Source organism: Astyanax mexicanus, chromosome 2 (assembly GCF_023375975.1).
Source record: "Astyanax mexicanus isolate ESR-SI-001 chromosome 2, AstMex3_surface, whole genome shotgun sequence".
NCBI classification, from domain to species: Eukaryota; Metazoa; Chordata; class Actinopteri; order Characiformes; family Acestrorhamphidae; genus Astyanax; species Astyanax mexicanus.
The window spans coordinates 20667597-20691951 of record NC_064409.1 but is presented as its reverse complement, the minus strand read 5'-3'; the positions used below and the strand labels follow the sequence as shown (position 1 = coordinate 20691951).

The window sequence follows — 24355 nt, the reverse complement described above, 5'->3', positions numbered from 1 at the left end:
GGAGGAAACCCACGCAGACACGGGGAGAACGTGCAAACTCCACACAGAAAGACCAGGGTCGCCCCAGCCGGGAATCGAACCCAGGCCGTCTTGCTGTGAGGCGGAAGTGCTACCCACTGCGCCACCGTGCCGCCCCAAAAGTGGGAATAAACCACAATTTCATTAGGCTTTCCCCTATTACTAGTAATGCCCCCTACCCACCCAGAAAAAGAATAGCCAAGAATGTATCCTGCTTTTGTTGAAATAAGTGTCTCTACTGTCCAGGAAAGACTTTCTGCTTGAGTTTTGGAGCATTGCTGTGAGGATCTGATTGCATTCAGTCATATAAGCATTGTGGATGGATGATCACCACCCACACCTCCACCCCAGCTCCCCAACTCATTCCAAATAGGATGGAGCTCCATTATTCCAGAGAACACACTTCCACTTCCACTGCTCAAGAGAGTCCTATTCTATCGGCAATAGTTCTCTACAGATAATAGACAAGCTATGTGTATGTGTGCACATTTCCCCTGAAGAAACTCAAGCCATACGAGTCCCACATGGTTCTATTTTAGGGCCTATTAAATGGATATCAATCATGATAATAAGATGTAAAGTATGTCCCACATACAGGGTTGAAGGGGTTAAACTTTTTTTCCCTCTTGGTCCTTCATGTCTTTCTTTATTACCATGATGGCACAACACTAAATACTGTCACAGTCGTGTTTAGATTCCTGTAGTAAATATTTAGAAGGTATAATAAATCTCAGGAAAGAGCTGTAAGAGGAGATGGGTTCAGTGCTTTTAACCACAAACCAAGGAAACAAAGAGAGACAGGGAATAAACATGCTCACATACACACTGAGGGACAAGAACAGCATACACCAGATGAACATGAGTCTGATTCAGTTACTGAGATTTAGAAAATAATTTAAATCCTTCAGTTCATATGTATTATTTTTTGTCAGTATACATTTTTATTGGGCGCATGAAGATCATCCCTCTCTCTCTCTCTGTCTCTCTCTCATACCCACAGAGTGTCAGTGTGACCCACGAGGCTCTGTGAGTTTGCTGTGTGACTCTATTGGTGGTCAGTGTTCATGTCGGCCGAATGTGGTGGGCAAGAGATGTGACACCTGCTCCCCTGGAACCTTCCAGCTTGGTCCTTCTGGCTGCAGATGTGAGCATTTACACATACATACATACATACATACATACACACAGTATATACTGTATATACACACTTTAGAAGTAAGATAAAAGTTCCCATAAACAGTAAATAATTCATAATTTGGACTGATATAAGTGATATTTGTTGATTTATACATACAGACGTTATGTGTAACTCATGTGTAAAGCTGTATCATGCAAAGAGTTGCAGAGGTTCCTAATGGAGTCCTGTGAATCCATCCTCACACAGCTCCTGCTTCCCAATAGCATCCCACATATTTACATTTTGTTGTCACGTGTCCCACATGCAGAAAGCCTGGTGTCATGGTGTGGGGCTTTACAATCATTTTCCACACTCAACCAATCATCACAGCACAATGCAGCTGTTCATCCTTCCATCTGAAGGACAGAGTGCCAATCCATGTCTGGGCAAACATTCCAACCCACACACACACACACAATCACACCAGGACAATTAACTTGATTCTCAGATCGGGAGGTGGACGTACTAACCACTAAGCCACCGTGCCACCAAAATTATGTTCCTAAGGTCCCACAATCAGTGGTCCTACCTTTCTGAAAGCTCATTTTAATAGGAATATATGTGCGGCATGGGATGGATCATTGCAATAAACTCTACAACTCAATAACTCAGTTTAAATTGTGATTCATTTATTTTTAAATGTACATTGAACATTGCAGTTCCACACTTCTTTCTGGGTGCAATTGTATTTTATGACAGATATATTTATTTATCTATTTATTTATTAATGGAAACTTGACCTGTTGGATAAAACATCTATTATACTATATGGTGGCGATTTTATAATGTGCAATGTATAGCCTATAATTTAAATAACGTAACCTTGAATAAAGTTATGATAATTAATTGGTGATTTCAACTGTAGTTCATTTGTAACATGGTATACAATTTTTTGCCATGGTACACTTGGTACAGCATGTGAGTTGTGAATTGTATTGTACTATATGTAATAGAGCTTTCTGTTCTCCCTCAGCGTGTGAGTGTGATCCAATGGGTTCCCTTAATGACTTCTGTGATACCACTACCGGTCAGTGCCCGTGTCTGCCGGGCGTGTACGGACGTCAGTGTGCACACTGCCTGCACAACCACTGGGGCTTTCCTCACTGCCAGGAGTGCTTCTGCAACGGCCACAGCCACCACTGCCACCCCCAGACCGGACAGTGCCTGGAGTGTAGAGACCACACCACTGGACAACACTGTGAGAGGTACGAGGAGCCACTATAGCAGGGGTATTTAATTAAAATTCAGTATGGTGCAGTTAGAGAAAATTTCGCCAGGCCAAGGTCTGGACCGTCGCCATCAACAACTGGAAGACACAACAAATTACACATACTAGTTCATTTCAACAATATGTATTGTTTTAAATAGGCCTATATATATTTATTCTATTTAATTTTATTTATATTAGATTTGCGCCTGTCTGTCATGATAATTGCATGAATAACAAATGATACAATGTATAGAGAAATGTTTGCTAAACTTGGCCAAAATATCTGCTTTGTTTAAAAACAGCAGTTTTATTTTATTTAATAGTATTACTGTATCAGACTTTATTATGTTGTGGGTAAAACTGATGGGGGGAGTTGCCAATGCTTTTTGTCCTCTGGGGGTTGCCTTAGTTTTGAGATAGGGTTGTTTTGGGAGCAAAGAGAGCACCCCTATTAGAGACCTCTGCACTATAGAGACATTGAAGAATCTGAAGAGGAACATGAGCATTAGTACCTATAAACACTACTATTTTAGCTTAATGAGACCATACAATCTGGTTTAAGATCATACAATCAATGTCACTGGACATGCTGTATCAATCATATAAAGAAATTAGGACACTCCAAGAAAACTATATTGTTCTAAACATATTTCCACATGTGTAGATTGATTTTCATTATAACTCTATATGTCCAAATGTTCAGCTACTTTTAGGTTGCACCCTGTGCAAATGCACACACACAGCTTGTCTAGACCATGTAGAGAAGTTCTGCCAATAGAACATGACTCTCTAAAACATAGAAACACCTTTGCCTATTGCCAAAAGTGGCCACCTATATTTTACTAGGTAAATTATCTGGGGTTTCTGCAGTTCGTCAGGTCTAGGTTCAGCAACAGTATGTGCTGAAAGAATGAGGTCAGCTGACTACCTGAATATACTGAATATAGACCAGGTTATTCCATCAATAAATTTTTTTCTTTCCTGATGGCATGGGCATATTCCAAGACAAGAGTGGAAGCGTGAGATCAGGGAGCGTGAAATCATCATTTTCACAACATGGATTGTTCGCAACAGAGTTCAGATCTTAACCTCATTGAGAATCTTTGGGGTGTGCTGGATGGAGAAGACTTTGTGCAGCGGTCAGACTCTACCATCATCAATGCTGCTGCAAGATCTTGGTGAAAACTAAATGCAACACTGGACTGAAATAAATTTTGTGACATTGCAGACACTTATCGAAACAATGCCACAGCAAATGCGTGCTACAATTAAACCTAAAGGCGGTCCAATAAAATATTATAGTGTGTGACCTTTTTTTGGCCAGGCAGTGTATATTGATTTATGTAGAACTATGTAATGTACTGTTACTGTTTATTTTTCCTATTTGCTGAGTGTGATTGTATCAAATAACCTGGATATTGTATACTCTAAAATTAATGCTTACCACATTAATCCTTTAAAAGTTCTTAAATCATTTTCTCTCTAGGTGTGAGAGCGGATATCATGGGAATGCGTTGCTCAGCAGCGGGGAGCACTGTCGGCCCTGTATGTGTCCGGATGGCCCGGGGAGCGGCAGGCAGTTTGCTGACACCTGCTACCACAACCCCAACTTACGCCAGCTGGTCTGTGTTTGCAGCCCAGGATATAAAGGTAAGCATACACCTGCCTGCTGTGTGACCCAATGCTGATGCTGACATGAGGGCATGATTGTGTTTTAGTGTAAACTGTACTGTAAATATCTTTTTTCTAATTTTAAAGAACAAACACTCTCCACCATAAGGTAGTATTAGGTAGGTGGTGTTAATGTTATGGCTGATTGGTGTTTGCATTATATTATATACCCACAGAAACAACTTATCTTCATTACTTTCTTCAGGATCCAGGTGTGAGGAATGCATGCCTGGTTATTATGGTAACCCTCATGTGGTGGGTGGGCGGTGCCACCCCTGTCAGTGTAACGGAAACATTCACATGCACGACCCGGGGTCCTGCGACTCCCGCACGGGCGTCTGCCTCAGGTGCCTCTTCCACACTGAGGGCCACGGGTGCCAGCACTGCCGCCGCGGTTACTACGGAGATGCCAGCACTCAGAGCTGCCAGAGTAAGTGGATTTGATTTTATCCGATTAAAAAAACGTTTTAAAATTAAAATACTCTGATTTTATAAGGTTTTTGTTTTTACCCAACTATCAGGTTTAATTTTTTTTATATAGAATGAAGCTCCTTTAATTCTAGTCATAATGAGGGTGAGATAAAAGTAAGGATTAGAAATATTTTATTGGGTATGGATAGTTGTGAGTTATATGACTTTAAATCAATGTGATGCTTAATTGAACATTTTAACATGATTAATAAACAGTCTTTTTTATTCTTATTTTTGATTGACAGAGGCAGCATACCTCTTTGATCAGCTGTCTTGTCGTTTGAGTTCAATCACAGAGAGCATTGTGATTCTACCAACACTATACACAAATACAAATGTATAAGATTCTGTTTTCAGTCTGTAAATGAAATACTATGAACTGGTTGAAGACAATATAGAGTTTAAAATGAATTACAAGCCTATTAAATCGGAAAAACACATTAATTGATATATATATATATATATATATATATATATATATATATAATATAAGAAAAGGTAAGAAATTGTTCTGATGCTAGTGTTGCTGGGAAATTTTTGCACTGTTTACAAGTTTTGCAGTGGCACTTTATCAATATATTATGACTGATATATTATCATAAACAGTATTTTGGATACCTCCAGTTAAATTTTGGATACCTTCCAAAGCACTGACACTATGATCGGGAGAATGCTGGTATGAATGTCCGTCTTGCAGCTTGCCATCAGCTGTTGGAGCCCTGAGAGAGCACAATTGGCATTGCTCTCTCTGGGTGCGTAGATGGCGGTTTCTCCCCACATCAATCCAAAGGGTGATGTTGATCAGCACAAGGCGTCTGTGAGCTGATGTATCGGAACCGAGTCGCTGCGCTTTCCTCTGAGCTTGCTTAGATGCTACTCGGCAGCAGCTGGAAAAGAGGCAGTGGCTGACTTCACATGTGTCAGAGGAGGCTTGTGCTAGTCTTTACCCTCCTTGTATTGTGTGGGACAATTGGCCTAGCTAAATTTGGGAGAATATGGGAAAAAGTTGAAATAAAATAATATGGAAAAAATTTAAATACCTTATCATTCAATGTGTTTCTGTATTTTATTATTTATTTTGTACATAGACATTAATAACTTTGAAATCCAGTTGACCCCCCATGAGCTGTGCAGTGCTGTGCCCCATCTGTACCAAGGGTGCCCACCAAGAACACTCGATACTTCTCTGAAGGGAAGAATAACACAGATGTAAACAGAAATGCCTACAGTCTGAGAGAATGAAAGCAGGCGGATGTGGCTTTAAACACATATTGGGAGGCACATGCTTAACTTTGACCTTTCAGAATAGCAGAGGAATCGTGGGAAAAGAAGGAGGTGACCTGTAGTGGGAAGGAGCTGGTTTTAAACTGGGAAAGAATGTAGGGAAAATAAACAGGCGCATTGCATCAAGGACCATCATTCATATAGTAGCTGATAGAAGCACATGAACAAAAGATTACTTTACTAACCTTTATCAACAACAAGCTCTACAATACAGAGTTACTATATTCACTAATACCATTCACAACTGTACTGTACAGAACACAAGCTCTACAATACAGAGTTACTATATTCACTAATACCACTCACAACTTTACCGTACAGAACACAAGCTCTACAATACAGAGTTACTATATTCACTAATACCACTCGCAACTTTACTGTACAGAACACAAGCTCTACAATACAGAGTTACTATATTCACTAATACCACTCACAACTTTACTGTACAGAACACAAGCTCTACAATACAGAGTTACTATATTCACTAATACCACTCACAACTTTACTGTACAGAACACAAGCTCTACAATACAGAGTTACTATATTCACTAATACCACTCACAACTTTACCGTACAGAACACAAGCTCTACAATACAGAGTTACTATATTCACTAATACCACTCACAACTTTACTGTACAGAACACAAGCTCTACAATACAGAGTTACTATATTCACTAATACCATTCACAACTGTACTGTACAGAACACAAGCTCTACAATACAGAGTTACTATATTCACTAATACCACTCACAACTTTACCGTACAGAACACAAGCTCTACAATACAGAGTTACTATATTCACTAATACCATTCACAACTGTACTGTACAGAACACAAGCTCTACAATACAGAGTTACTATATTCACTAATACCACTCACAACTTTACTGTACACAACACAAGCTCTACAATACAGAGTTACTGTATTCAATAATACCACTCATCAAAAGAATGTGTCTGTGTGTGTGTGTTTATGTGTATGTGTATTTAGAGTGTATGTGCCTGCCACTGGGCACTGCTTCTCAGAGCTGTAGGGATGGTGAGTGTGAGTGTGACCGTGTGAGTGGGCAGTGCCCGTGTTTGCCCGGGGTCGTGGGACTGAACTGTGACCGCTGTGCCCCCAACACCTGGAACATTAACAGTAAGGAAGGCTGCCAGCCATGCAAGTGCCACCCCACACACTCCTACAGCCTCTCCTGTGACCTGGTGAGAAAACACCCCTTACTTTTCCATCCCTGGCTAAAACTCACTGTCCACTTTATTAGAAACACTTAACTAGTGTATCTCCTTACTGACCACTGTATAGACCATACCTGTCATATACTGTAGGTTCATTATACAGAGTAAGAGCCCTTTATTTAAAGTGTATCTATATAAAGGCTAACTAATCACTAATGCATCAGTAATGCATTTGTAAAGCAATATTTGAATATTTATTTATAGTTTATGCCAGTACTCGTAAAATGATATACAATGCATATGTGAAATAAACAAAATTACACTTATTTAAATGTATTTAAAACTCTACTTTATTTGCAGAGGATAGGATATCACTTGGAGCTGTATTTGTGACATTTGCAGGTTTGATACAAATAAAGTTAAATAGATTTAACATGCTTATTTTTTTAACTATAAATATATTTCAACTAGGGCTGCACGATATTGGAAATTTTTACATTGCAAATGTTCTTTTTTCAACTATATATCGCAATATTAAACAATGCAGGGCTCATGACATCACCAGGCCTGCCCCCACCCACGCTCAGTCTCGCGTCCAGACCAATCAAGAGCTGAGTCAGCACTGAGCACTCCAAACCCGAGGAACACAGGAAAACAACAGTAATTGTCCCTTTACTCAGGCATTTAAATGGCTTTTTAAAAGGTAAATAAAAGCGTTTTCAGGGATTAAAAGCGTGAATTCAGCTGTAACTGGAAATAACTGTGCAAAACTGTGCTGGTCTGAGGTGCACAGCTCCCAACACATTGGTTTACAAGCATGGCATGTGCTTGTAAACCAATGTGTTGGGAGCTGTGCACCTCAGACCAGCACAGTTTTGCGCAGTTATTTCCAGTTACAGCCATGTGGATGGAGGCCATGCGGTTACCTCGTGTTTACCCCTGCCCCACTGTCGCGTTCCCCCTGGCGCGTCTCAGGCAGCAGGAGCCTGTCACTTACACAAACACAGAGACAGCACTGTGTATCTAATTCCTGTGTCATCACATCTCGATGACGATGCTTAAATGATATATCGTGCAGCCCTAATTTAACTAATTAAATATACATTTGAATTTGAATTTTGACATGCAAGCATGTATTATTTATACATCTCAATTACTTCATTAGTTTAGTCTTGTGTGATGTTGCGATTACTGGCATAAGCTGTTTATACATAAATAAAGTGTTGCTTAAAATAATAAATGCGTTATTCAAATGAATTAAATGAGTGTGTTATGAAGCCCCTATACAGGTACCCTTCAATTAATATGTTTATTCTATTACTGACTACAAATCTGTGTGTTTTTCAGCTCTCCGGTCAGTGCTCCTGTAAGCCTGGTTTTGGTGGCAGGGCATGTGGGGAGTGTAGAGAACTGTTCTGGGGTGATCCAGAAATCAAATGTCATGGTGAGTCTAAAAACACACACTACCTTCAGAAATGACCATTACCATATTGTATATTTTTAACCAAAAATGTGCATATATAACCAGTATCCCAGCAAGAGCTCAGTGCTCCACTGTCAAAAGCCTCCCAGTCCAGAAACCTACAGATGTGAATAAACATCAAGCTGGTATTTAAACTTATGATGAGCAGCAGTTAGACCGTAGGGCCGGTCTAAAGCTGTGAAATTAGACTTAATTAAAAACATGCAGTTCTGAGTATATTTTTCTTTTCCTTCCTTCTTTTCTGGACACCGAACTATACATGGTGTAACGACTCTAGGGTGGAGTGACTGTCTAACTGCCTGCTTGTCAAGAGGCATAATACAATAAGTTCATTCAAATCTCATTAACACCGCAGCACTTCAGTATTGACGTATAGGAATAGGAAATAACATTTTATAACATGCCTTGCTCTGTATACAGGCTGCAGGTGTAGATGATAAAAAACGCTTTTTTCTTTAGTAAAATAAGTGATTTAAACTCTGAAAATATGAGGCCTTTGAAATATGCCTGTTCACTCTCTACTCCACTTATTAATTCGAGATCAGTAACAAGAATCAACCCAAATTCTGCATGTTTGAAAATAGATGTAAAAACTAGACAAACTAAACAAAACTAAAAGTTTGGAGGGCGTCAACTGTTTGATTTGTATTCAGGAAAATATTGATTTTAAAATTAAGTTCAGAAAAGAGACACTTTTATGGTTTTATCCATTATATTTTGACATTTAGCAGATTTAGTTGATTCTTTTTCTATTACATTTACTACCATGCTTTTCAGTAATGTTTCTTATCAAAAATGAAAGCTTTTTATGTAATGCTTGAATAGAAATCCTCAAGATTTTGTGGTGTAACATCAGGCAGACAATTGACAAATATCCTCAGCTGTTAAGGAATTAAACAAGCAAATGATTCGGATGAACACAGACCAAACATCAAATCTATTATATTTTTTATTATTTACTAATGCTTTTGAACTGAAGAACTGTAGAAGTAAAGAAATGTGAGTTAGGTGAATTTTTTAACTAAACTTTACATTTTTTATTTTATTTTGTACTTTGGATGACACCCACATGCACATACACACACACACACATCTATACAATATAATAGTTAGCTGTCAAGTCTAACTGTTGAAGTGCGGAAGTGTGTGTCCACTCTGTGTCCACTTCTCTTTTAAATATTCTGCTTACAAACACCAAAAGACTGAAGATAAACAGGAGTTCCTATATGGGAGAGTTTATTTTCAGTAGTAACTTTCCCACTGTTCCCTCATCAAATGTGCATGTTTCTGCCTTTCCTCACACACATATAAACACACACACACACTCCAGGGAAGAAAACATTCCAGGGTGGAGAGATATACAAGATCTGGTCATGCTCCAGCTGAAAACCCATAAGAATTCAGGCTCAGCTCTCTCATTCCCACCGTAAACGCTGAGGATCTTCTTTTAACGCAGCTGCATTTGAACAAACACACATATACACACCACACACACACACACACACAGTGTGACTGTGTTTCTGCTCTTGTACCTCGTACATCATGTTGTGATAAGAGCAGAGGCTGACGCTGTCTCTCCTGGATTTTTCCAGACTGACTCAGAGTGTTCTATAGCACACCCACACACACACACACACACACACACACACTCACCCACACACACACCCATCCACAGTTTTTGAATTTCATGTTTTGGTAAGTCCTCAGTGTCTGTTCTATTGCTTGTTGGTTATTCCATAATACACAAAATCTGGCAGGTCATGAGTGGAACTGTACCTTAGGGAGCATCAGTGAACATTTATAATCAGCGACCTCTAGTGGTGCATCGGCCAAACACAACAACCCTCCTTTAGATCCACACTCTCTTTTTAGTAATGCAACGTAATACAAACATTTACTCATTAATGACACAAATAAGGGAAGAATAATAACTGTAAAGTGACACACACTAACATACATACATATGAAACTATATGTACACATAAATACTCTTTTTTTTTTATTTACTACCAATTGTCATCCATTATGTTCTTAAACCTTGTGTTCCTTTCCTGGTCATGAATGTAAAACATGTCTCTAAGATCTTTTTTCATAGTTATCATCTAATTATGCTACACAACTACTCTACAAACTCTCATTGGTATAGCAGTTGCTTGAGCTTAGATCTGGTCCAAAAAAATCCAACCTGACCCTACCCGAGCCCGTACACGTTCTGCCCAATCCCGACCTGTCCTGTCTCATAAACTCATTAAGTCATTATAAACCCGAGTCTGATTTAAACCTGACATTATAGCATTTAGCAAGTAATGATCTAAGTCTGAGCCTTTTAACTACAATTCTGAGTGGTTTGAATGAGTGAAAGTTGTTGATGTTAATGAACAGTGCAACACAGAAGAAGCATATACCTATTATTTAAAGAGGCAGCCTGTATTATTTTGTTTCTAAACTAAAAGCAGAACCATTTCTGAGTGGAGGAGGGACAAAATATTGTGTTTAATGGTACCAGTGTGCTGTAATTACCATCCCTGCTAAGCCTTATAGTGTATTAATTAAAAAAAAACTAGGGTGTCAGTTTGCTTTTCACAGGAGTTCTTCTGGCTACCTCACGTGTCTTTACGTACTTACCTATGTACACACGTACAGCCTCTAAAAAAGGATCTGGCTCAGTTTTTACTGAACACGAGTGGCTGGTGGAGCATTGGAGACTTCAGAAGGGGAAACTCAGAGCTCTGTAGCTCATTCATTCATAGTAAAAACAAAGTGTGTCATTGAAGTGAAGTTTCTGACTGAGTGCGCTCTCTCTCTTTCTCTCTGACTGAACATAACCTGGAATCGGAATTTGCTCTAAAAGGAGACCGCATCACACTCACCCAGTTTAAAATGATTCATGCTCGGTGCAATTACTCATTCACACCAGAGAGGGCTCTAAATCCCAAAACTTACACTAATGGAAGTCCAAAATATAATGCGTTGAGGAGCTGGCTTGTGCACACTGCGCATTAAAGCATTCATTGTTGAAGAAGATGTGGATGGAGCAATAGGATGTTGAAGGAGATGTGGGTGGAGCAATAGGTTGTTGAAGGACATGTGGGTGCAATAAAGGGTGATAGTAGTAATGTGTCATTGTAATTGTGTGTTCCAGCGTGTGACTGTGACCCGCGGGGCATCGCTACTCCACAGTGTAACAAGATGACGGGCACCTGTGTGTGTGCGGAGGGCGTGTCTGGCAAACGCTGTGACTCCTGTGGGCGTGGCTATGTTGGGACGTTCCCAGACTGCCAGCGATGTCATAAGTGCTTCAGTGAATGGGATTTGACAGTGAACGAGCTGACCAATCAGACGCAGCACTTGGTGGGCAATGTGGAGGAGCTGAAAGTGTCTGGTTTGGTCTCGGCCTATCAGGACACAGTATCCAGTCTGGAGGGCGGAATTAAAGAGCTAACACAGATAGTGGAGGACAACAAAGCTCATCAAACTCTCACACACTCAGAGAACCTTCTGCGGCAAGCCAAGTATGCACACACACAAACACACACACTGTACTTTCGTACTGTCTTTCATTTCAAACTTAAATCTTATTTTTTGATTTTTGTTTACTGTTTGACATACTTTAAGTTTGTCATTTATTTTGTATAACATAGCAAAATTTCATCATAAATGAGCCAATATAAAGCCCCCAAAATGACTTTTTATATTGATATGAAATGTATTTTTTTTTTGTTCTTTAAAATGTAGCAACATTTCTATATAAATGGACCGATAGAAATGCTCCAAAACAACTTTTCACATTGACTTACATTGAAATGTATATTTTTACTTTTTTACCTTTTGACATGATTTGAGTTTGTTATTCTTTATAATGTAGCAATACTCAATTATAAATGTGCCAAAACAATTTTTTCACCTCGACTTACTTTAACATTTGTATTTTAAATTTTTGCTCATATCTAAACATTTAGTTCAGTTATTTTTTTGAAGTAGCAAAACCTTCTGATCAATGGACCAGTAGAAACGCTTCAAAATGACTTTTTATACTGACCTAACTCCATGTAAATGCTTTTATGTATAATTGCCATTTTTTTGCATAACTACTTAAGCCTGCTTTGTTTCACAAATGTTTTGTGAATATTTTTGTAAAAATTTATATTTCAGAAAGTTTTACCCTTGCTCTGTGTATAGCCAGACAGCAAATACCTGTTTTATTTCTGTAGAGTACTTCTGTATGGAAATATAATTTGGTTATAGACCTTTTGATGTATTTTATGATACATTAATGTATACCCAAACACTACTTAGATACTCACAGTGCTTTAAAGTTAAATGTAACATTTCATTTTCTAATGATGTTTTATTTACTTGTGCTGTCCTTTATGACATATATGCTGCTATAAAACCGGAACCACATATGTATACATTTGATTTTGTTCTATCTGCAGAGAAATGAAGCTGGTTTTGGGCCGCTCTCTGAACCGAACAGAGCAGACTGTGGGTCAGGTTTCTGCAGATCACACCCGAGCCCTGGATGACCTGAACACACTGAGTGAAGAGGCCCAGAGACTTCAGGACAGCACAGAGGATAAACAGGCCCAGGTCCTGCGCATCAAGCACTCCAACATCCGTGGTACAGCATATTCATTATACATATTATTATACATTTTCTGGTATTGTTGTTATTGTTATGCATTTTTGTCTGATTTATATTCTTATTATTATTTTTCATATACAAATACACTTGTAACACCAAACCACCAACATCAAAACTTGGCAACACAATCTTTATTATAATTAGAGTACCAGAAATTATATTTTCATACATTGTAAAATATTAGTCATCTAGGCTATGAAGAAACACATAAGGAATCATGTAGTAACTTAAAAGTGCTAAACAAACCAAAATACTCTGTGAAGTATTTGATTGTTCTTATCTGGGTGCTGTTAACTTGCGATTTCTGAGGCTGGTAACTCTGATAAACTTGTCCTCTGCAACAGAGGTAGCTCCTGCTCTTCCTTTTCTGGGGTGGTCCTGATGAGAGCCAATTTCAATTTGTGACTGCACTTGAGGATACTTTAAAAGTATTTTTCGGACTGACTAATCTTCATTTTTTTATTTTTTTTATTTAATTAGTAGTAGTTCTTGCCAAAATATGAGTTAGAATAACTGACATCCATTATACGTGACTACCTCATAAAGCTGACTGAGAAAATGCCAAGAAGTGCAAAACTGTTATCTAAGCAAGAGGTGCTACTTTAAAGAATCTAATATATAAAACATATTCTGGTTTGTTTAACACTTTTTTTGTTAATAAACTAAATAATTCAATATGAATGTCTACATATTTTAGATGACTTTAGTATTAATCTACAATGCAAAACATATTTAGATAATGAAAAAACACTGAATTTAAGGTGTGTACAAATTTTTACTTTTTTTATGATCTTTACCATCCACTGTGGGTAGTAATACCTTCTATGGTGTGTCCCTGGTACACACTAAAAATATAAGGAATGTTATATTCCCTCACTTCAAAACTTCAACACTTTGGTATGTCAGCATAAAATATGTAGTAACTATTAATTATACAGTAACTACAAGGACTTATCATACTTATACTCTTAATTACCATCATTAACAGCAGCAGTATTATTAAAAGTAATATCTGGAGTAGCATTATTAAGCAGTTTAGGACTCACCCTATCTCTACACCTCTACAGTGTCTTCTGCTTATACTCCGCTCCACAGGGGCAGCAGACAGCATCAGAGAATATTACCAGCAGTCACGGGAAGCCGAGGGTCGGGCTAATCGGGCCACCACCGACCCCCTCGGCCCGTTGGAGAAGTCTGCAGGCCTGCGTCGGGCCACGGAGACCACCCTGAACGCCATCCAGGGAGAGTACGAGCTGAAGCAGAAGCTGCAGGCTGAGAGACTGGACAGACTGAACAAAGACCTGGAGCAGGAAGACCTGTCCAAACTCAGCCATCGGGTAAGACTTACACCCATCTGCCAGAACATTAAAACCTCTGACGGGTGAAATGAATAGCGCTGATGATCTGATTTCCACCTGTCAGTGGGTACAGTAAAACGTAAATGTAAAACATAATGATAATATCTGATCTGATATGATCTCTCTCTCTGTGCATGTAGGTGTGTGGTGGAGCGTCTGGCCCGGACGGCTGTGGAGATTGTGGAGGTCTGGGATGTGAGGGTGAAGATGGATCTCCTCAGTGTGGAGGAGAGGACTGTGAAGGTCTGATCACTCAGAGCAGAGAATCAGAGAGTAAAGCTAAAGACCTGGAGCAGGACATCCTGAACTCACTGAGGGAAGTGGAGAAGCTGCACAGGATGGTGTGTATTCACTTTTATTTAATTTTTTCGTTCCACCTTAAATGCTGCAGCCCCTTTTGTCTGTTGCATCATTTAGGTGTAACAGGAAAGTTAGATTAGCTAGCTAGTTACTGAGACAAACTACTAGCGATTTTTTTTTATACTTTAATACCAAAATTAGTAAAATTAGTCAAATTCACAAATATCAGTAATTAAGACAGTAATAAACATTGTTAAATGAAAAGTAATGTTTCAACTACTTATTAATTGATATTATTTAACACATTATTAAACATTACTAACTTGTAGTGCTTTACTAACAGCAGTAACAAAAAGATATCATACCAGGGTAGGTAAATAATCCAGAGGATAAAACCTTCAATACTCAGCACTCACTGTGAGCGTCCAAGCCCCTTTTTTTAGCGCTAAACCTTGTGGCTCGTACTCAGGTGATCTACTTCCTGGAAGTGTCATGTGCTGTGTCATGTGATCAGGATTGGGTATCTATCCACACTGTTTAAGGACTCACACTGTGTGTGTGTGTGTGTGTGTGTGCGCAATGCAGGTGTCTGATGCTCGTGGCCGCGCAGACGAGGCTAGACTCAGCGCTCAGGATGTGGCACAAAAGACCAATCAGAGCAAAGCTAAATTTCAGCAGACCAATCAGGAGCTACGGGAGCTCATACAGGAAATACGAGACTTTCTTACACGTAAGTATTTCTTTACATACATATTGAACATGCAAATTCATTCATGTAATCATTTGTACACTTGTCTTCAAAAAGGTGGTTGCAAAAATAATTATACCCAGAAGGAAGTGTGGGACTGTGGTGGAAATTAGAATAAAGATTACCAGGAACAATTAATGTCTCAAAAAAGCTCAGTGTCCATAGAAGGAATAATACAAGAGTGCATATTAGCAGTGAGTTTGAAAGGTGGAGACAGAGCTTAAAAAGACACAAGACCAACTCAGAGCTGCTACTTTTCTCCTGAACAGGTAAGCTAATTCAGTCAGGTAATTTATCACCACCACCAGGTTAGCTTACTAGTGACTGGTGTTTAAATAATTAAAAAATTCACACTCATATCAGTGATCTGACTGCCGCTGGGATAACAAGGCAGAGGGTACCTGAGTAAGCTAGATAACTTAGCAAGGTTAGCGCAGAGCCATCTCTCAGGTGGGGCGAGGCGGTGGGGCACGGTGCAGAGCCCAGCAGATCCTCTTGTGTAACATATAGTCAATATAACGCCAAATGTGGGTGATAGAAGAGTTTAGAATTGCTGTATTTTCCTCTCTCCTCTCGCGCGCACTCTTAAGTTCTCTGCCTCTCCTACCTGTCTAAACTTTATGTAGATTCAGCCTCCTGAATTTGGCAACCCGAGGTAGCTTCATGTCTGTGGAGGGGTGGGCGGGGCAGACTATTCTCTGTGATGTTTTGAAATTGGACTGCTGTAACTATTTCACATGCTCGTTCTTATTATCTACAGAATGTACCTTTAATCCGCTGCCATTCTGAGTCACTTCATGACAGTCTGACACAACTACCCACCAAGTTTTACTCCTGCACTGGATGAGAATCTCCATAATGATGTGTTTAGAATAGTGAACATGGCTGTCTGACTATGTGCGTGTGCGTGTGCGTGTGTGTACAGGTGGAACAGATCTAGGGCGTATTGAGACTCTGGCTGACGAGGTGTTGAAGCTGAAGATGCCGACAGCAGCCGGGGAGCTGAAGGACATAACCGCAGAGATTCGGCAGCATGTGGCCAATCTAACCAGTGTGGACGACATTCTAGCTGAAAGTGCTGACCAGGCCCGCATTGCTGAGGGGTTACTGGAGGAGGCACACGCAGTTAGGTGTGTACACAACATCAGACACTTAAAATGCCTTTTAAGTAACACATTTTATGGCACAGAGATGGAGCTGACAACCCCCCCCCCCCCCCATCACAACCCACAGGCCCAACAAACTCACACAGTAACTGAACTGAAACCCCCCCACCACTCCTCACACTCGCACAAGAACTGTATTGAACCTAGACCTGTATGTTACAGTTATGTTACAAATCTCCTTATCTTTATGTGCACTCAAATTTAATACAAATAAAAGGCTAATGTAAGTAACTATAGTAACTGGTTTTGTGTGGGTTGTAGTGAAACAGCAGTCCAGCTGCAGGAGGAAGCTGAAGAAGTGCAGGCGGCGCTGAATGAATCTGAGCACGCTCAGTCTGCAGCAGATGAGAGTCTGAAAGCAGCACAGATTGACCTCAGCTACACACAGCAGAAAATGGCCTCTGTGAGTGATTGTTTATGGATATGCAAAAGCATATATCATATCGTATATCATCACGGTTACACAAAAACCTTTTATCATATATTATTATATCAATGTAAATATATTTAATTACAAATAATTAAATAATTTTCCATTGGTTCATTTATCATAGAATTTCCATTATATTTCTAAGGACAAAGGTTACATAAAAATCATGTCTTTCAAATTTTATAATTTTTCACTTTCGTTTTTTTTATTTTTTGCAACATATTCCAGCTATTAATGTAAAGTGTCTTAGAGTACAGTTACTCCTTAAGACATGTGGTCAAGTAGTGTAAAAGTTCCTGGAAAAAAAAATTGTGTGTAAGCGTCTTCTATAATAGTTTTGTAATATTTAGGTGAACAAAGGTGCAGCTGTAATAAAGTGGTTGTAAGAGATATACAGTATTTACAGTAGTATTACTGACTGATGTTAATTACAGGGATCTTTTACGTCTTTGCCAGTTATTCATCCATTTATTTGAACATATTTCGATTAATTATTTACAGAGGATGCAATTAATTTTATTATTTTTTTAAATGCCTGAAATCACTAATTACAATGTTTTTGAACTAATGTTTCAATTTATTAATATTTACAAAATTCTTAAGCTTTAAAAATTAGTCATGTTTAATAATGTTTTAACTATTGTCACTTAATAATTAGTTGAGATATTAGTTCATCATTTAACAATGTATATTGCTGTTAAATAATGACTGTTAATTGTGACCCTTATTTTAAAGTTATTAGTAGTAATATGTTTACAGTGAGTAGTGATTAATAGAACAGTCATGCAGTGTTGAATGTGTGTGTGGGTTTGACAGGTGGAATCAGAGACAGAGGGGTCTGAGTTTAAGTTGAGTAACAGTACTCAGTGGAGGCTGAATCTGGAGAGTGAGGTCCGGGCAGTCAGAGATCAAACTCGGGACACATCTATCAGTGCAGATTTCAGTCAGAGAAAAACAGACTACATCTCTGAAGACACGCAGCAAACCAAACGGGTAAATCACACCTCACACGCTGAGAACGTTCCATATGCATGCACACTATATGTTCATTTATTTTTAATATCCTTGACTTAAGAAAAGCTTTGAATAAGCACGTGTCCCAATACTTTTGTCCATATAGTGTATATATATATATATATATATATTATCCAAGACAGAAAAAAACACTTCAGTTTCTGAATCAGTTTCTCTGATTTTGCTATTTATAGGTATATGTTTGAGTAAAATGAACATTGTTGTTTTATTCTAGAAACTACAGATAACATTTCTCCCAAACCCTGGTTTTTAATCACAGTTGTTTTCATGCATCTTGGCATGTTCTCTTCCACCAGTCTTACACACTGCTTTTGGATAACTTTATGACAATCCTTGTTCAAAAATGTAAGCAGTTCAGCTTGGTTTTGATGGCTTGTGATCATCTATCTTCCTCTTGATTATATTCCAGAGGTTTTCCATTTGGTGAAACCAAAGAAACTCATGATTATTAAGTGGTCTCTTAATTTTTTCCAGTAAATATAGTGTTTGTGTGTGTGTGTTTATTTAATCAGGCGTTAGAACTGGAGTTGGAGCCTAATTTCAAGTTACTCAGCGGACTGATGGAGCAAAAAGCTGTGGGCGTGTTCGATGCACGTGAGAGGGCGGAGCAACTGCGGCAGGAGGCAAAGAACCTTCTGGATGATACTAGAAACAAATTACAGAAACTATTAGGTGAAGACCACACACAATCTCACATACAGACTTATACACAACTTTCATCATAAAACCTAAAAATAGTAGTTCATGTAATTTTGAATTTTCCTTTTGGGACCATTTCTACTTTACCTGCAAGTGTTATGTCTCCTAGTTTAGGTTTAGCTTTAGCTTTCTCAGTTTAGCCTTTAGTCTCCTGGGTTAGCTTTAGCTCTCCAGGTTTGGCATTTGCTTTCCTGGGTTAGCTTTAGCTCGCCAGGTTTAGTTTTTGTTTTCCTGGGTTAGCTTTAGCTCTCCAGATTTAGCTTTAGCTTTAACTTTACCTTGCAAAGTTGCACAGACTCAAAGAGAGGGGGTAGCCATGTTAGCATTGTGATTGGCCATAGGTATGCTTATGTAAACTGGACCCTCTTTTAGAACTGCCCATTCTATATTATGAGGACAAAGTTCATTACTATACCAAACATTAATGTATAAATAAATGGAATTGTATAGACTTTAACTGCATGAAATAAGCTCTTTTTCTTTTTTACTCTCACAGAGCTGGAGAGAGCGTTCTTGGTAAACCAGCGGACTCTGGAAGAGCGAGCGGAGGTGCTGGTGGGTCTGGAGAAGCAAGCTGAGGACGTCCTGCAGGAGCTCAGCCAGAAAATCTCCGGCTACAGTGGCTGCCTCTAACTGCAGCACACAGCTGCCTCTAACTGCAGCATAACTAACTAGATGACTAGATGATTAACCAGATTTTGGATGAAAGCCTCTGCTGATATGAAGCCAACAGGAAAGAAACCCATTAGAACAGTGTCCAACACCAAACTCCTCATGTGCAGCTGCTGCACAGTTAACTGATTTCCCAGATCTTAGACTCCACTCATTATTTACATGATCATATTAAACTACAGGCCTATTAGAGCATCAGTCCTCCTACATATAATAGGGATGTCACTACTGATTATTCTGATTATTAGTTGTCAAATGATAATTGATGATTTGTTTGGTTATTGAGTAATTTGTTTTTAAAGTCCAAATAACAGCAAGGGGCCTAACTGAACAATGACAAATTATGAAATCATGCTAATTTTTTTTAAGAATCCAAAATACCACATCTAAAAAAAATCACTTAGGTAGCCTTAAAAAAGTACAAATACAACATCAAAAATGTGTTTTACCCTAGATATTTATACCAGCTTGCTAACAAACCAAATGTAGTCTTACATACAGGATACAAAAAAATGTATGGGCCATTCTTGACTAGGAACCTAGGATATTTCAAGACACCAACTGCCCACTATTTAACTCTGTAGCAAATAGTTGTATTATACAAATAATATATGCACCAAAGAAAGATAGATAAATAAAATACCATATAAAGAGTTTTATTTTAAACCCCTCTACAGCTTATCCATTCCCCTTAATAATATTATTTATTGGCCAAATATGGGAAAATGAATTAATCATATAGATCACATTTTAATACTAAAATAAATATGTGAAAAAGGCTTATAATGCATTTTGAAACTAAACCTTTCACACATGCCATGTTTAAATGATGAAACAGGCTATGAAACGACCAAAGATAAATAAAATATCATATTTGTGTATTAAATCTTTGGCTCTTGTGTGTGTTTCTGACAGAATTATTTAATGCTATTTATTTAAACAAAAAAAAGTGCTGCTGTAAATCATACTGAAATGCATCTAAAGTAAAAAAGAATAAGAATAAAAAAAAAACAATAACTAGCATATCTTTGGTTTGGTTGGTGCTGCAGGGTCAGTGTCTTCCCTTTTTCCATGTTCCAGTAAAATCAACCATGTTTATTATTATCACAGATGTTTTGTTATGATTTATGCTTAATGTGAAGTGGACATTGCGAATAATCAATCTGTATACTTAGCATTATACAGGTTTTATGTCTATCATAAACATATTAACATAAGAAATCATAGGCCTTAAAATAGAATCTTGCACTACTGCAGGAATAATTTTTAAAAATCTGCATTAGAATTAATTAGTGAATAAAAACACATGATATAAATTCTTATGCATTTCTTAAGGCACACATTTCTTTCAGCAGACTGAAGAGGGCAGCAGAGTGTTTCCCAAATCATCACATGCTCCAGTTGTTTAAAATTCTGCGGCACAAACCATTTTTTGACACACTGTCAATTTTACACAGTTTTTACTTTTGTTATAATACAATACAATTTAAACACAATGTCACTGTCAACGTACAATAACATTAGGGATAAAAGAGTTTTGATAATGAGGGTAAACCAATCCTTTTAGAAACCAAAGTCACATGGGATGCTGTGCCAGCCAATTATTAATTAGTCAGATCATTGAAAACTTTATAAAAATATATTTGCATACATATGTTTAGAAGTATATTTGGCTAATTAAAAACACATCGGTTTAATCTAAACACTAAATCAGTGTTTTTATTTTTGATTATTTGTTGCCTCAGGGCAACATTATGTAGTTAGGCAACTTTTCTTGAGGCAGACATGGTAAATACATACATGTACAAGGTATATTTGTCTATTTAAAACACCTCGTTTTTATGTAAACACTAAGTCTAAATATACTCAAGTATATTTGGCTATTTAAAAACACCTTGTTTTAATTTAAACACTAAATGAACCACATTTGGTCATTTAGAAATGTGATGTATTGTATGTAGTTGTAGTTCAGTTACTTACCACTTGATGGCACCCTTGTGAGGTAACCGAACCAAGAACAAGAGAGGGAGAGTTGGAAGGGTGCGTGACTCACATAAGTAAAGAGAACCGTCTTGTGAAATCAGTCTCCGTGTATTATTAATATAATCACCCCTGGTACAACCACAAACTATCACATGGTGTCAGAAGTAAACGAGTGGAACTATGGAGCAACTGAAACCTCCAAATAGTCTGAGCTTCGAGGGGAACGTCGCTGAAAACTGGAGAAGTTGGATTCAAAAGTTCGATCTCTATCTCATCGCATCTGGGCTGGCGGAGAAGAGTGAACAAAGGCAGTGTGCAACGTTTCTACATGTGGCCGGAGATGAAGCCTTGAAGGTATATAACACAATGGAATTTGGTGAGGGAGAATTGGATTTGAAGGCGCTGAAAGAAAGCTTTAAGAAATACTGTGAACCAAGAAAGAATGTAACTTACCTGAGACATATCTTCTTCACGAGAGCGCAAGGGCAAAACGAAACCATTGACGCATACGTGACTGATTTGAAAAATAAGGCTAAGGATTGTGGATTTGGAGCTTTGACGGATGAACTGATAAAAGACCGCATAGTGTGTGGAGTTAACTATGACATAGTGAGGGCAAGACTCTTACGAGAAGAGGATTTGGATGTGAAAAGAGCATTAGACATTTGTCGAGCTAACGAAGTTACTCAAAGTCACATGAAAGCTCTGCAAGAGGAATCAGACATCGCAGTGAAAAAAATAACAAAAACAAAGCCCAGAGCTAAGCAAGATAGCATGCATGTAAAAAGTGCTAGGAAAGGCAATGAGGAATGCACCAGATGTGGATACACACACGAGCCAAAGAAATGTCCAGCATACGGAAAAGTTTGCAACGAATGCTCAAGAAAGAATCACTTCGGCCGTATGTGCAAAACACCAAAACAAAAGGGCAACACAAAGAAAACAGAGAGAAAAGTTCATGAATTGGAACAGGAAGAAGATGCTGAAATGTTTCTAGGGTGCATTGAAATGAAAGAAAATGTGCCGAGCAAACGTATGGATGAAGTTTCTGCAAAGGAAAAGGAAAATCAGCAATGGACACAAGCACTGAAAATAAATAATCATGCATTGACATTTAAACTAGACACAGGAGCAGAGTGCAATGTATTGCCATATAAAGAATATGAGAAAGTAGCAAACAAGAAAGCACTGCTGAAATCCAAGTGCAAGCTTGTTACGTATTCTGGCCACACAATGGAGCCAAAAGGCAAGGCAAAGCTGCAGTGTTACCACAAAGACAAAGAATATAAGCTGGAATTCCAAGTTGTTGAGGGTAATTCGCCAGCAATTATTGGCAGAGATGCATGTACAGAGCTTGGGCTGATCAAAAGAGTGTTCAAAATAGGAAATGAAGACGACATCTTAGGTGAATATGAAGATTTATTCACAGGCTTAGGATGTGTTCCAGGATTGCACCATATCCAGCTGTACAAAGATGTTCCACCAGTCATTCATCCACCACGCAAAGTACCTGTAGCATTGAAAAACAGAGTCAAAGAAGAACTAAACAGAATGGAAGACATTGGAGTCATTGCGAGACAAACAGAGCCCACTGACTGGGTAAATAGCATGGTGACTGTAGCCAAACCAAACAAATTAAGGATTTGTATTGACCCACAAGACTTGAACAAAGCGATACGCCGAGAGCATTATCCACTACGCACAGTTGAAGAGATAGTCGCGGAAATGCCTAATGCCAAAGTGTTCTCTGTACTTGATGCCAACCATGGCTTCTGGCAAGTGCAACTCGATGACAAAAGCTCCAAACTGTGTACTTTCAACACTCCGTTTGGAAGGTATCGTTTCCTGAGATTACCTTTTGGTATCTCCTCCGCTCCAGAGGTGTTTCAAAAGTGCATAGCACAGCGTCTAGAAGACCTGGAGGGAGTCGTGAACATTGTTGATGACATTCTTGTTTGGGGAGAAAATATGGAGCAGCATGACAAACGACTGAGACAGCTGTTAGACAGAATCAGGAGCATCAACCTGAAACTGAATCGAGCTAAGTGCAAGATCAGGATGACTGAAGTCAGCTATGTTGGACATGTCTTGTCAGCAGACTGATTGAAGCCCGACCCAGAAAAGGTCAGAGCGATACAGGACATGCCCGAACCAGAAGATAAAGCAGCTCTGATGAGGTTCCTGGGAATGCTGCAATATCTGGCAAAATTCATACCGAATCTGGCAGAGGTGAGTGCACCGGTGAGAAAACTGCTGGAAAGTGACACAGCATGGCATTGGGACTTTGAGCAGCAAGAGAGCTTCAGAAAACTCAAGTCACTGGTGAGTAACACCCCAGTATTGAGATACTTTGATGTCAGTAAAGACGTTACGCTGTCAGTAGACGCAAGTTCTGAAGGATTAGGAGCCGTGATACTGCAAGAAGGACAGCCTGTAGCATTTGGATCGAGGTCTCTCACTGAGTGTCAGAAAAGATACGCTCAGATTGAGAAAGAGCTTTTAGCTATCGTCTTTGGATGTGAGAAATTCAACCAGTACCTTTATGGGAAATCTGTGCACGTTGAATCAGACCATAAGCCCCTAGAGACAGTGTTCAAAAAGTCACTACAGAAAGCCCCTCCTCGATTACAAAGAATGCTCATGAGACTGCAACCCTATGACCTAACAGTGAAATACAAACCTGGCAAAGAGTTGTATATTGCAGATACACTGAGCCGTGCCTATCTCAAAGAGCACACCGAACCACTATTGGAAGAGGAATTGCAAGTTCATGTGTTGTCATCTTACCTGCCAATCTCAACCGAAAGGCTGAATGCCTTCAGGA

General features: G+C 38.8%; 1 protein-coding gene across 1 annotated transcript in view; it reads left to right on the top strand.

Moving 5' to 3' along the window:
- Window positions 1-20434, top strand: part of lamb1b (laminin, beta 1b) — a 43810-nt gene extending 23376 nt beyond the window's left edge. Inside the window, exons 18-33 of the mRNA XM_022671374.2 lie at window positions 1019-1162; window positions 2169-2400; window positions 3892-4055; window positions 4282-4506; window positions 6825-7039; window positions 8360-8456; window positions 11638-12007; window positions 12932-13116; window positions 14236-14477; window positions 14639-14839; window positions 15384-15528; window positions 16472-16676; window positions 16974-17115; window positions 17959-18135; window positions 18690-18849; window positions 19373-20434. Coding sequence (XP_022527095.2) covers window positions 1019-1162; window positions 2169-2400; window positions 3892-4055; window positions 4282-4506; window positions 6825-7039; window positions 8360-8456; window positions 11638-12007; window positions 12932-13116; window positions 14236-14477; window positions 14639-14839; window positions 15384-15528; window positions 16472-16676; window positions 16974-17115; window positions 17959-18135; window positions 18690-18849; window positions 19373-19509 — 3041 coding nt within the window. The 3' untranslated portion in view covers window positions 19510-20434. The remainder of the gene's footprint in view (window positions 1-1018; window positions 1163-2168; window positions 2401-3891; window positions 4056-4281; window positions 4507-6824; window positions 7040-8359; window positions 8457-11637; window positions 12008-12931; window positions 13117-14235; window positions 14478-14638; window positions 14840-15383; window positions 15529-16471; window positions 16677-16973; window positions 17116-17958; window positions 18136-18689; window positions 18850-19372) is intronic.
- Window positions 20435-24355: the final 3921 nt, after the last annotated feature.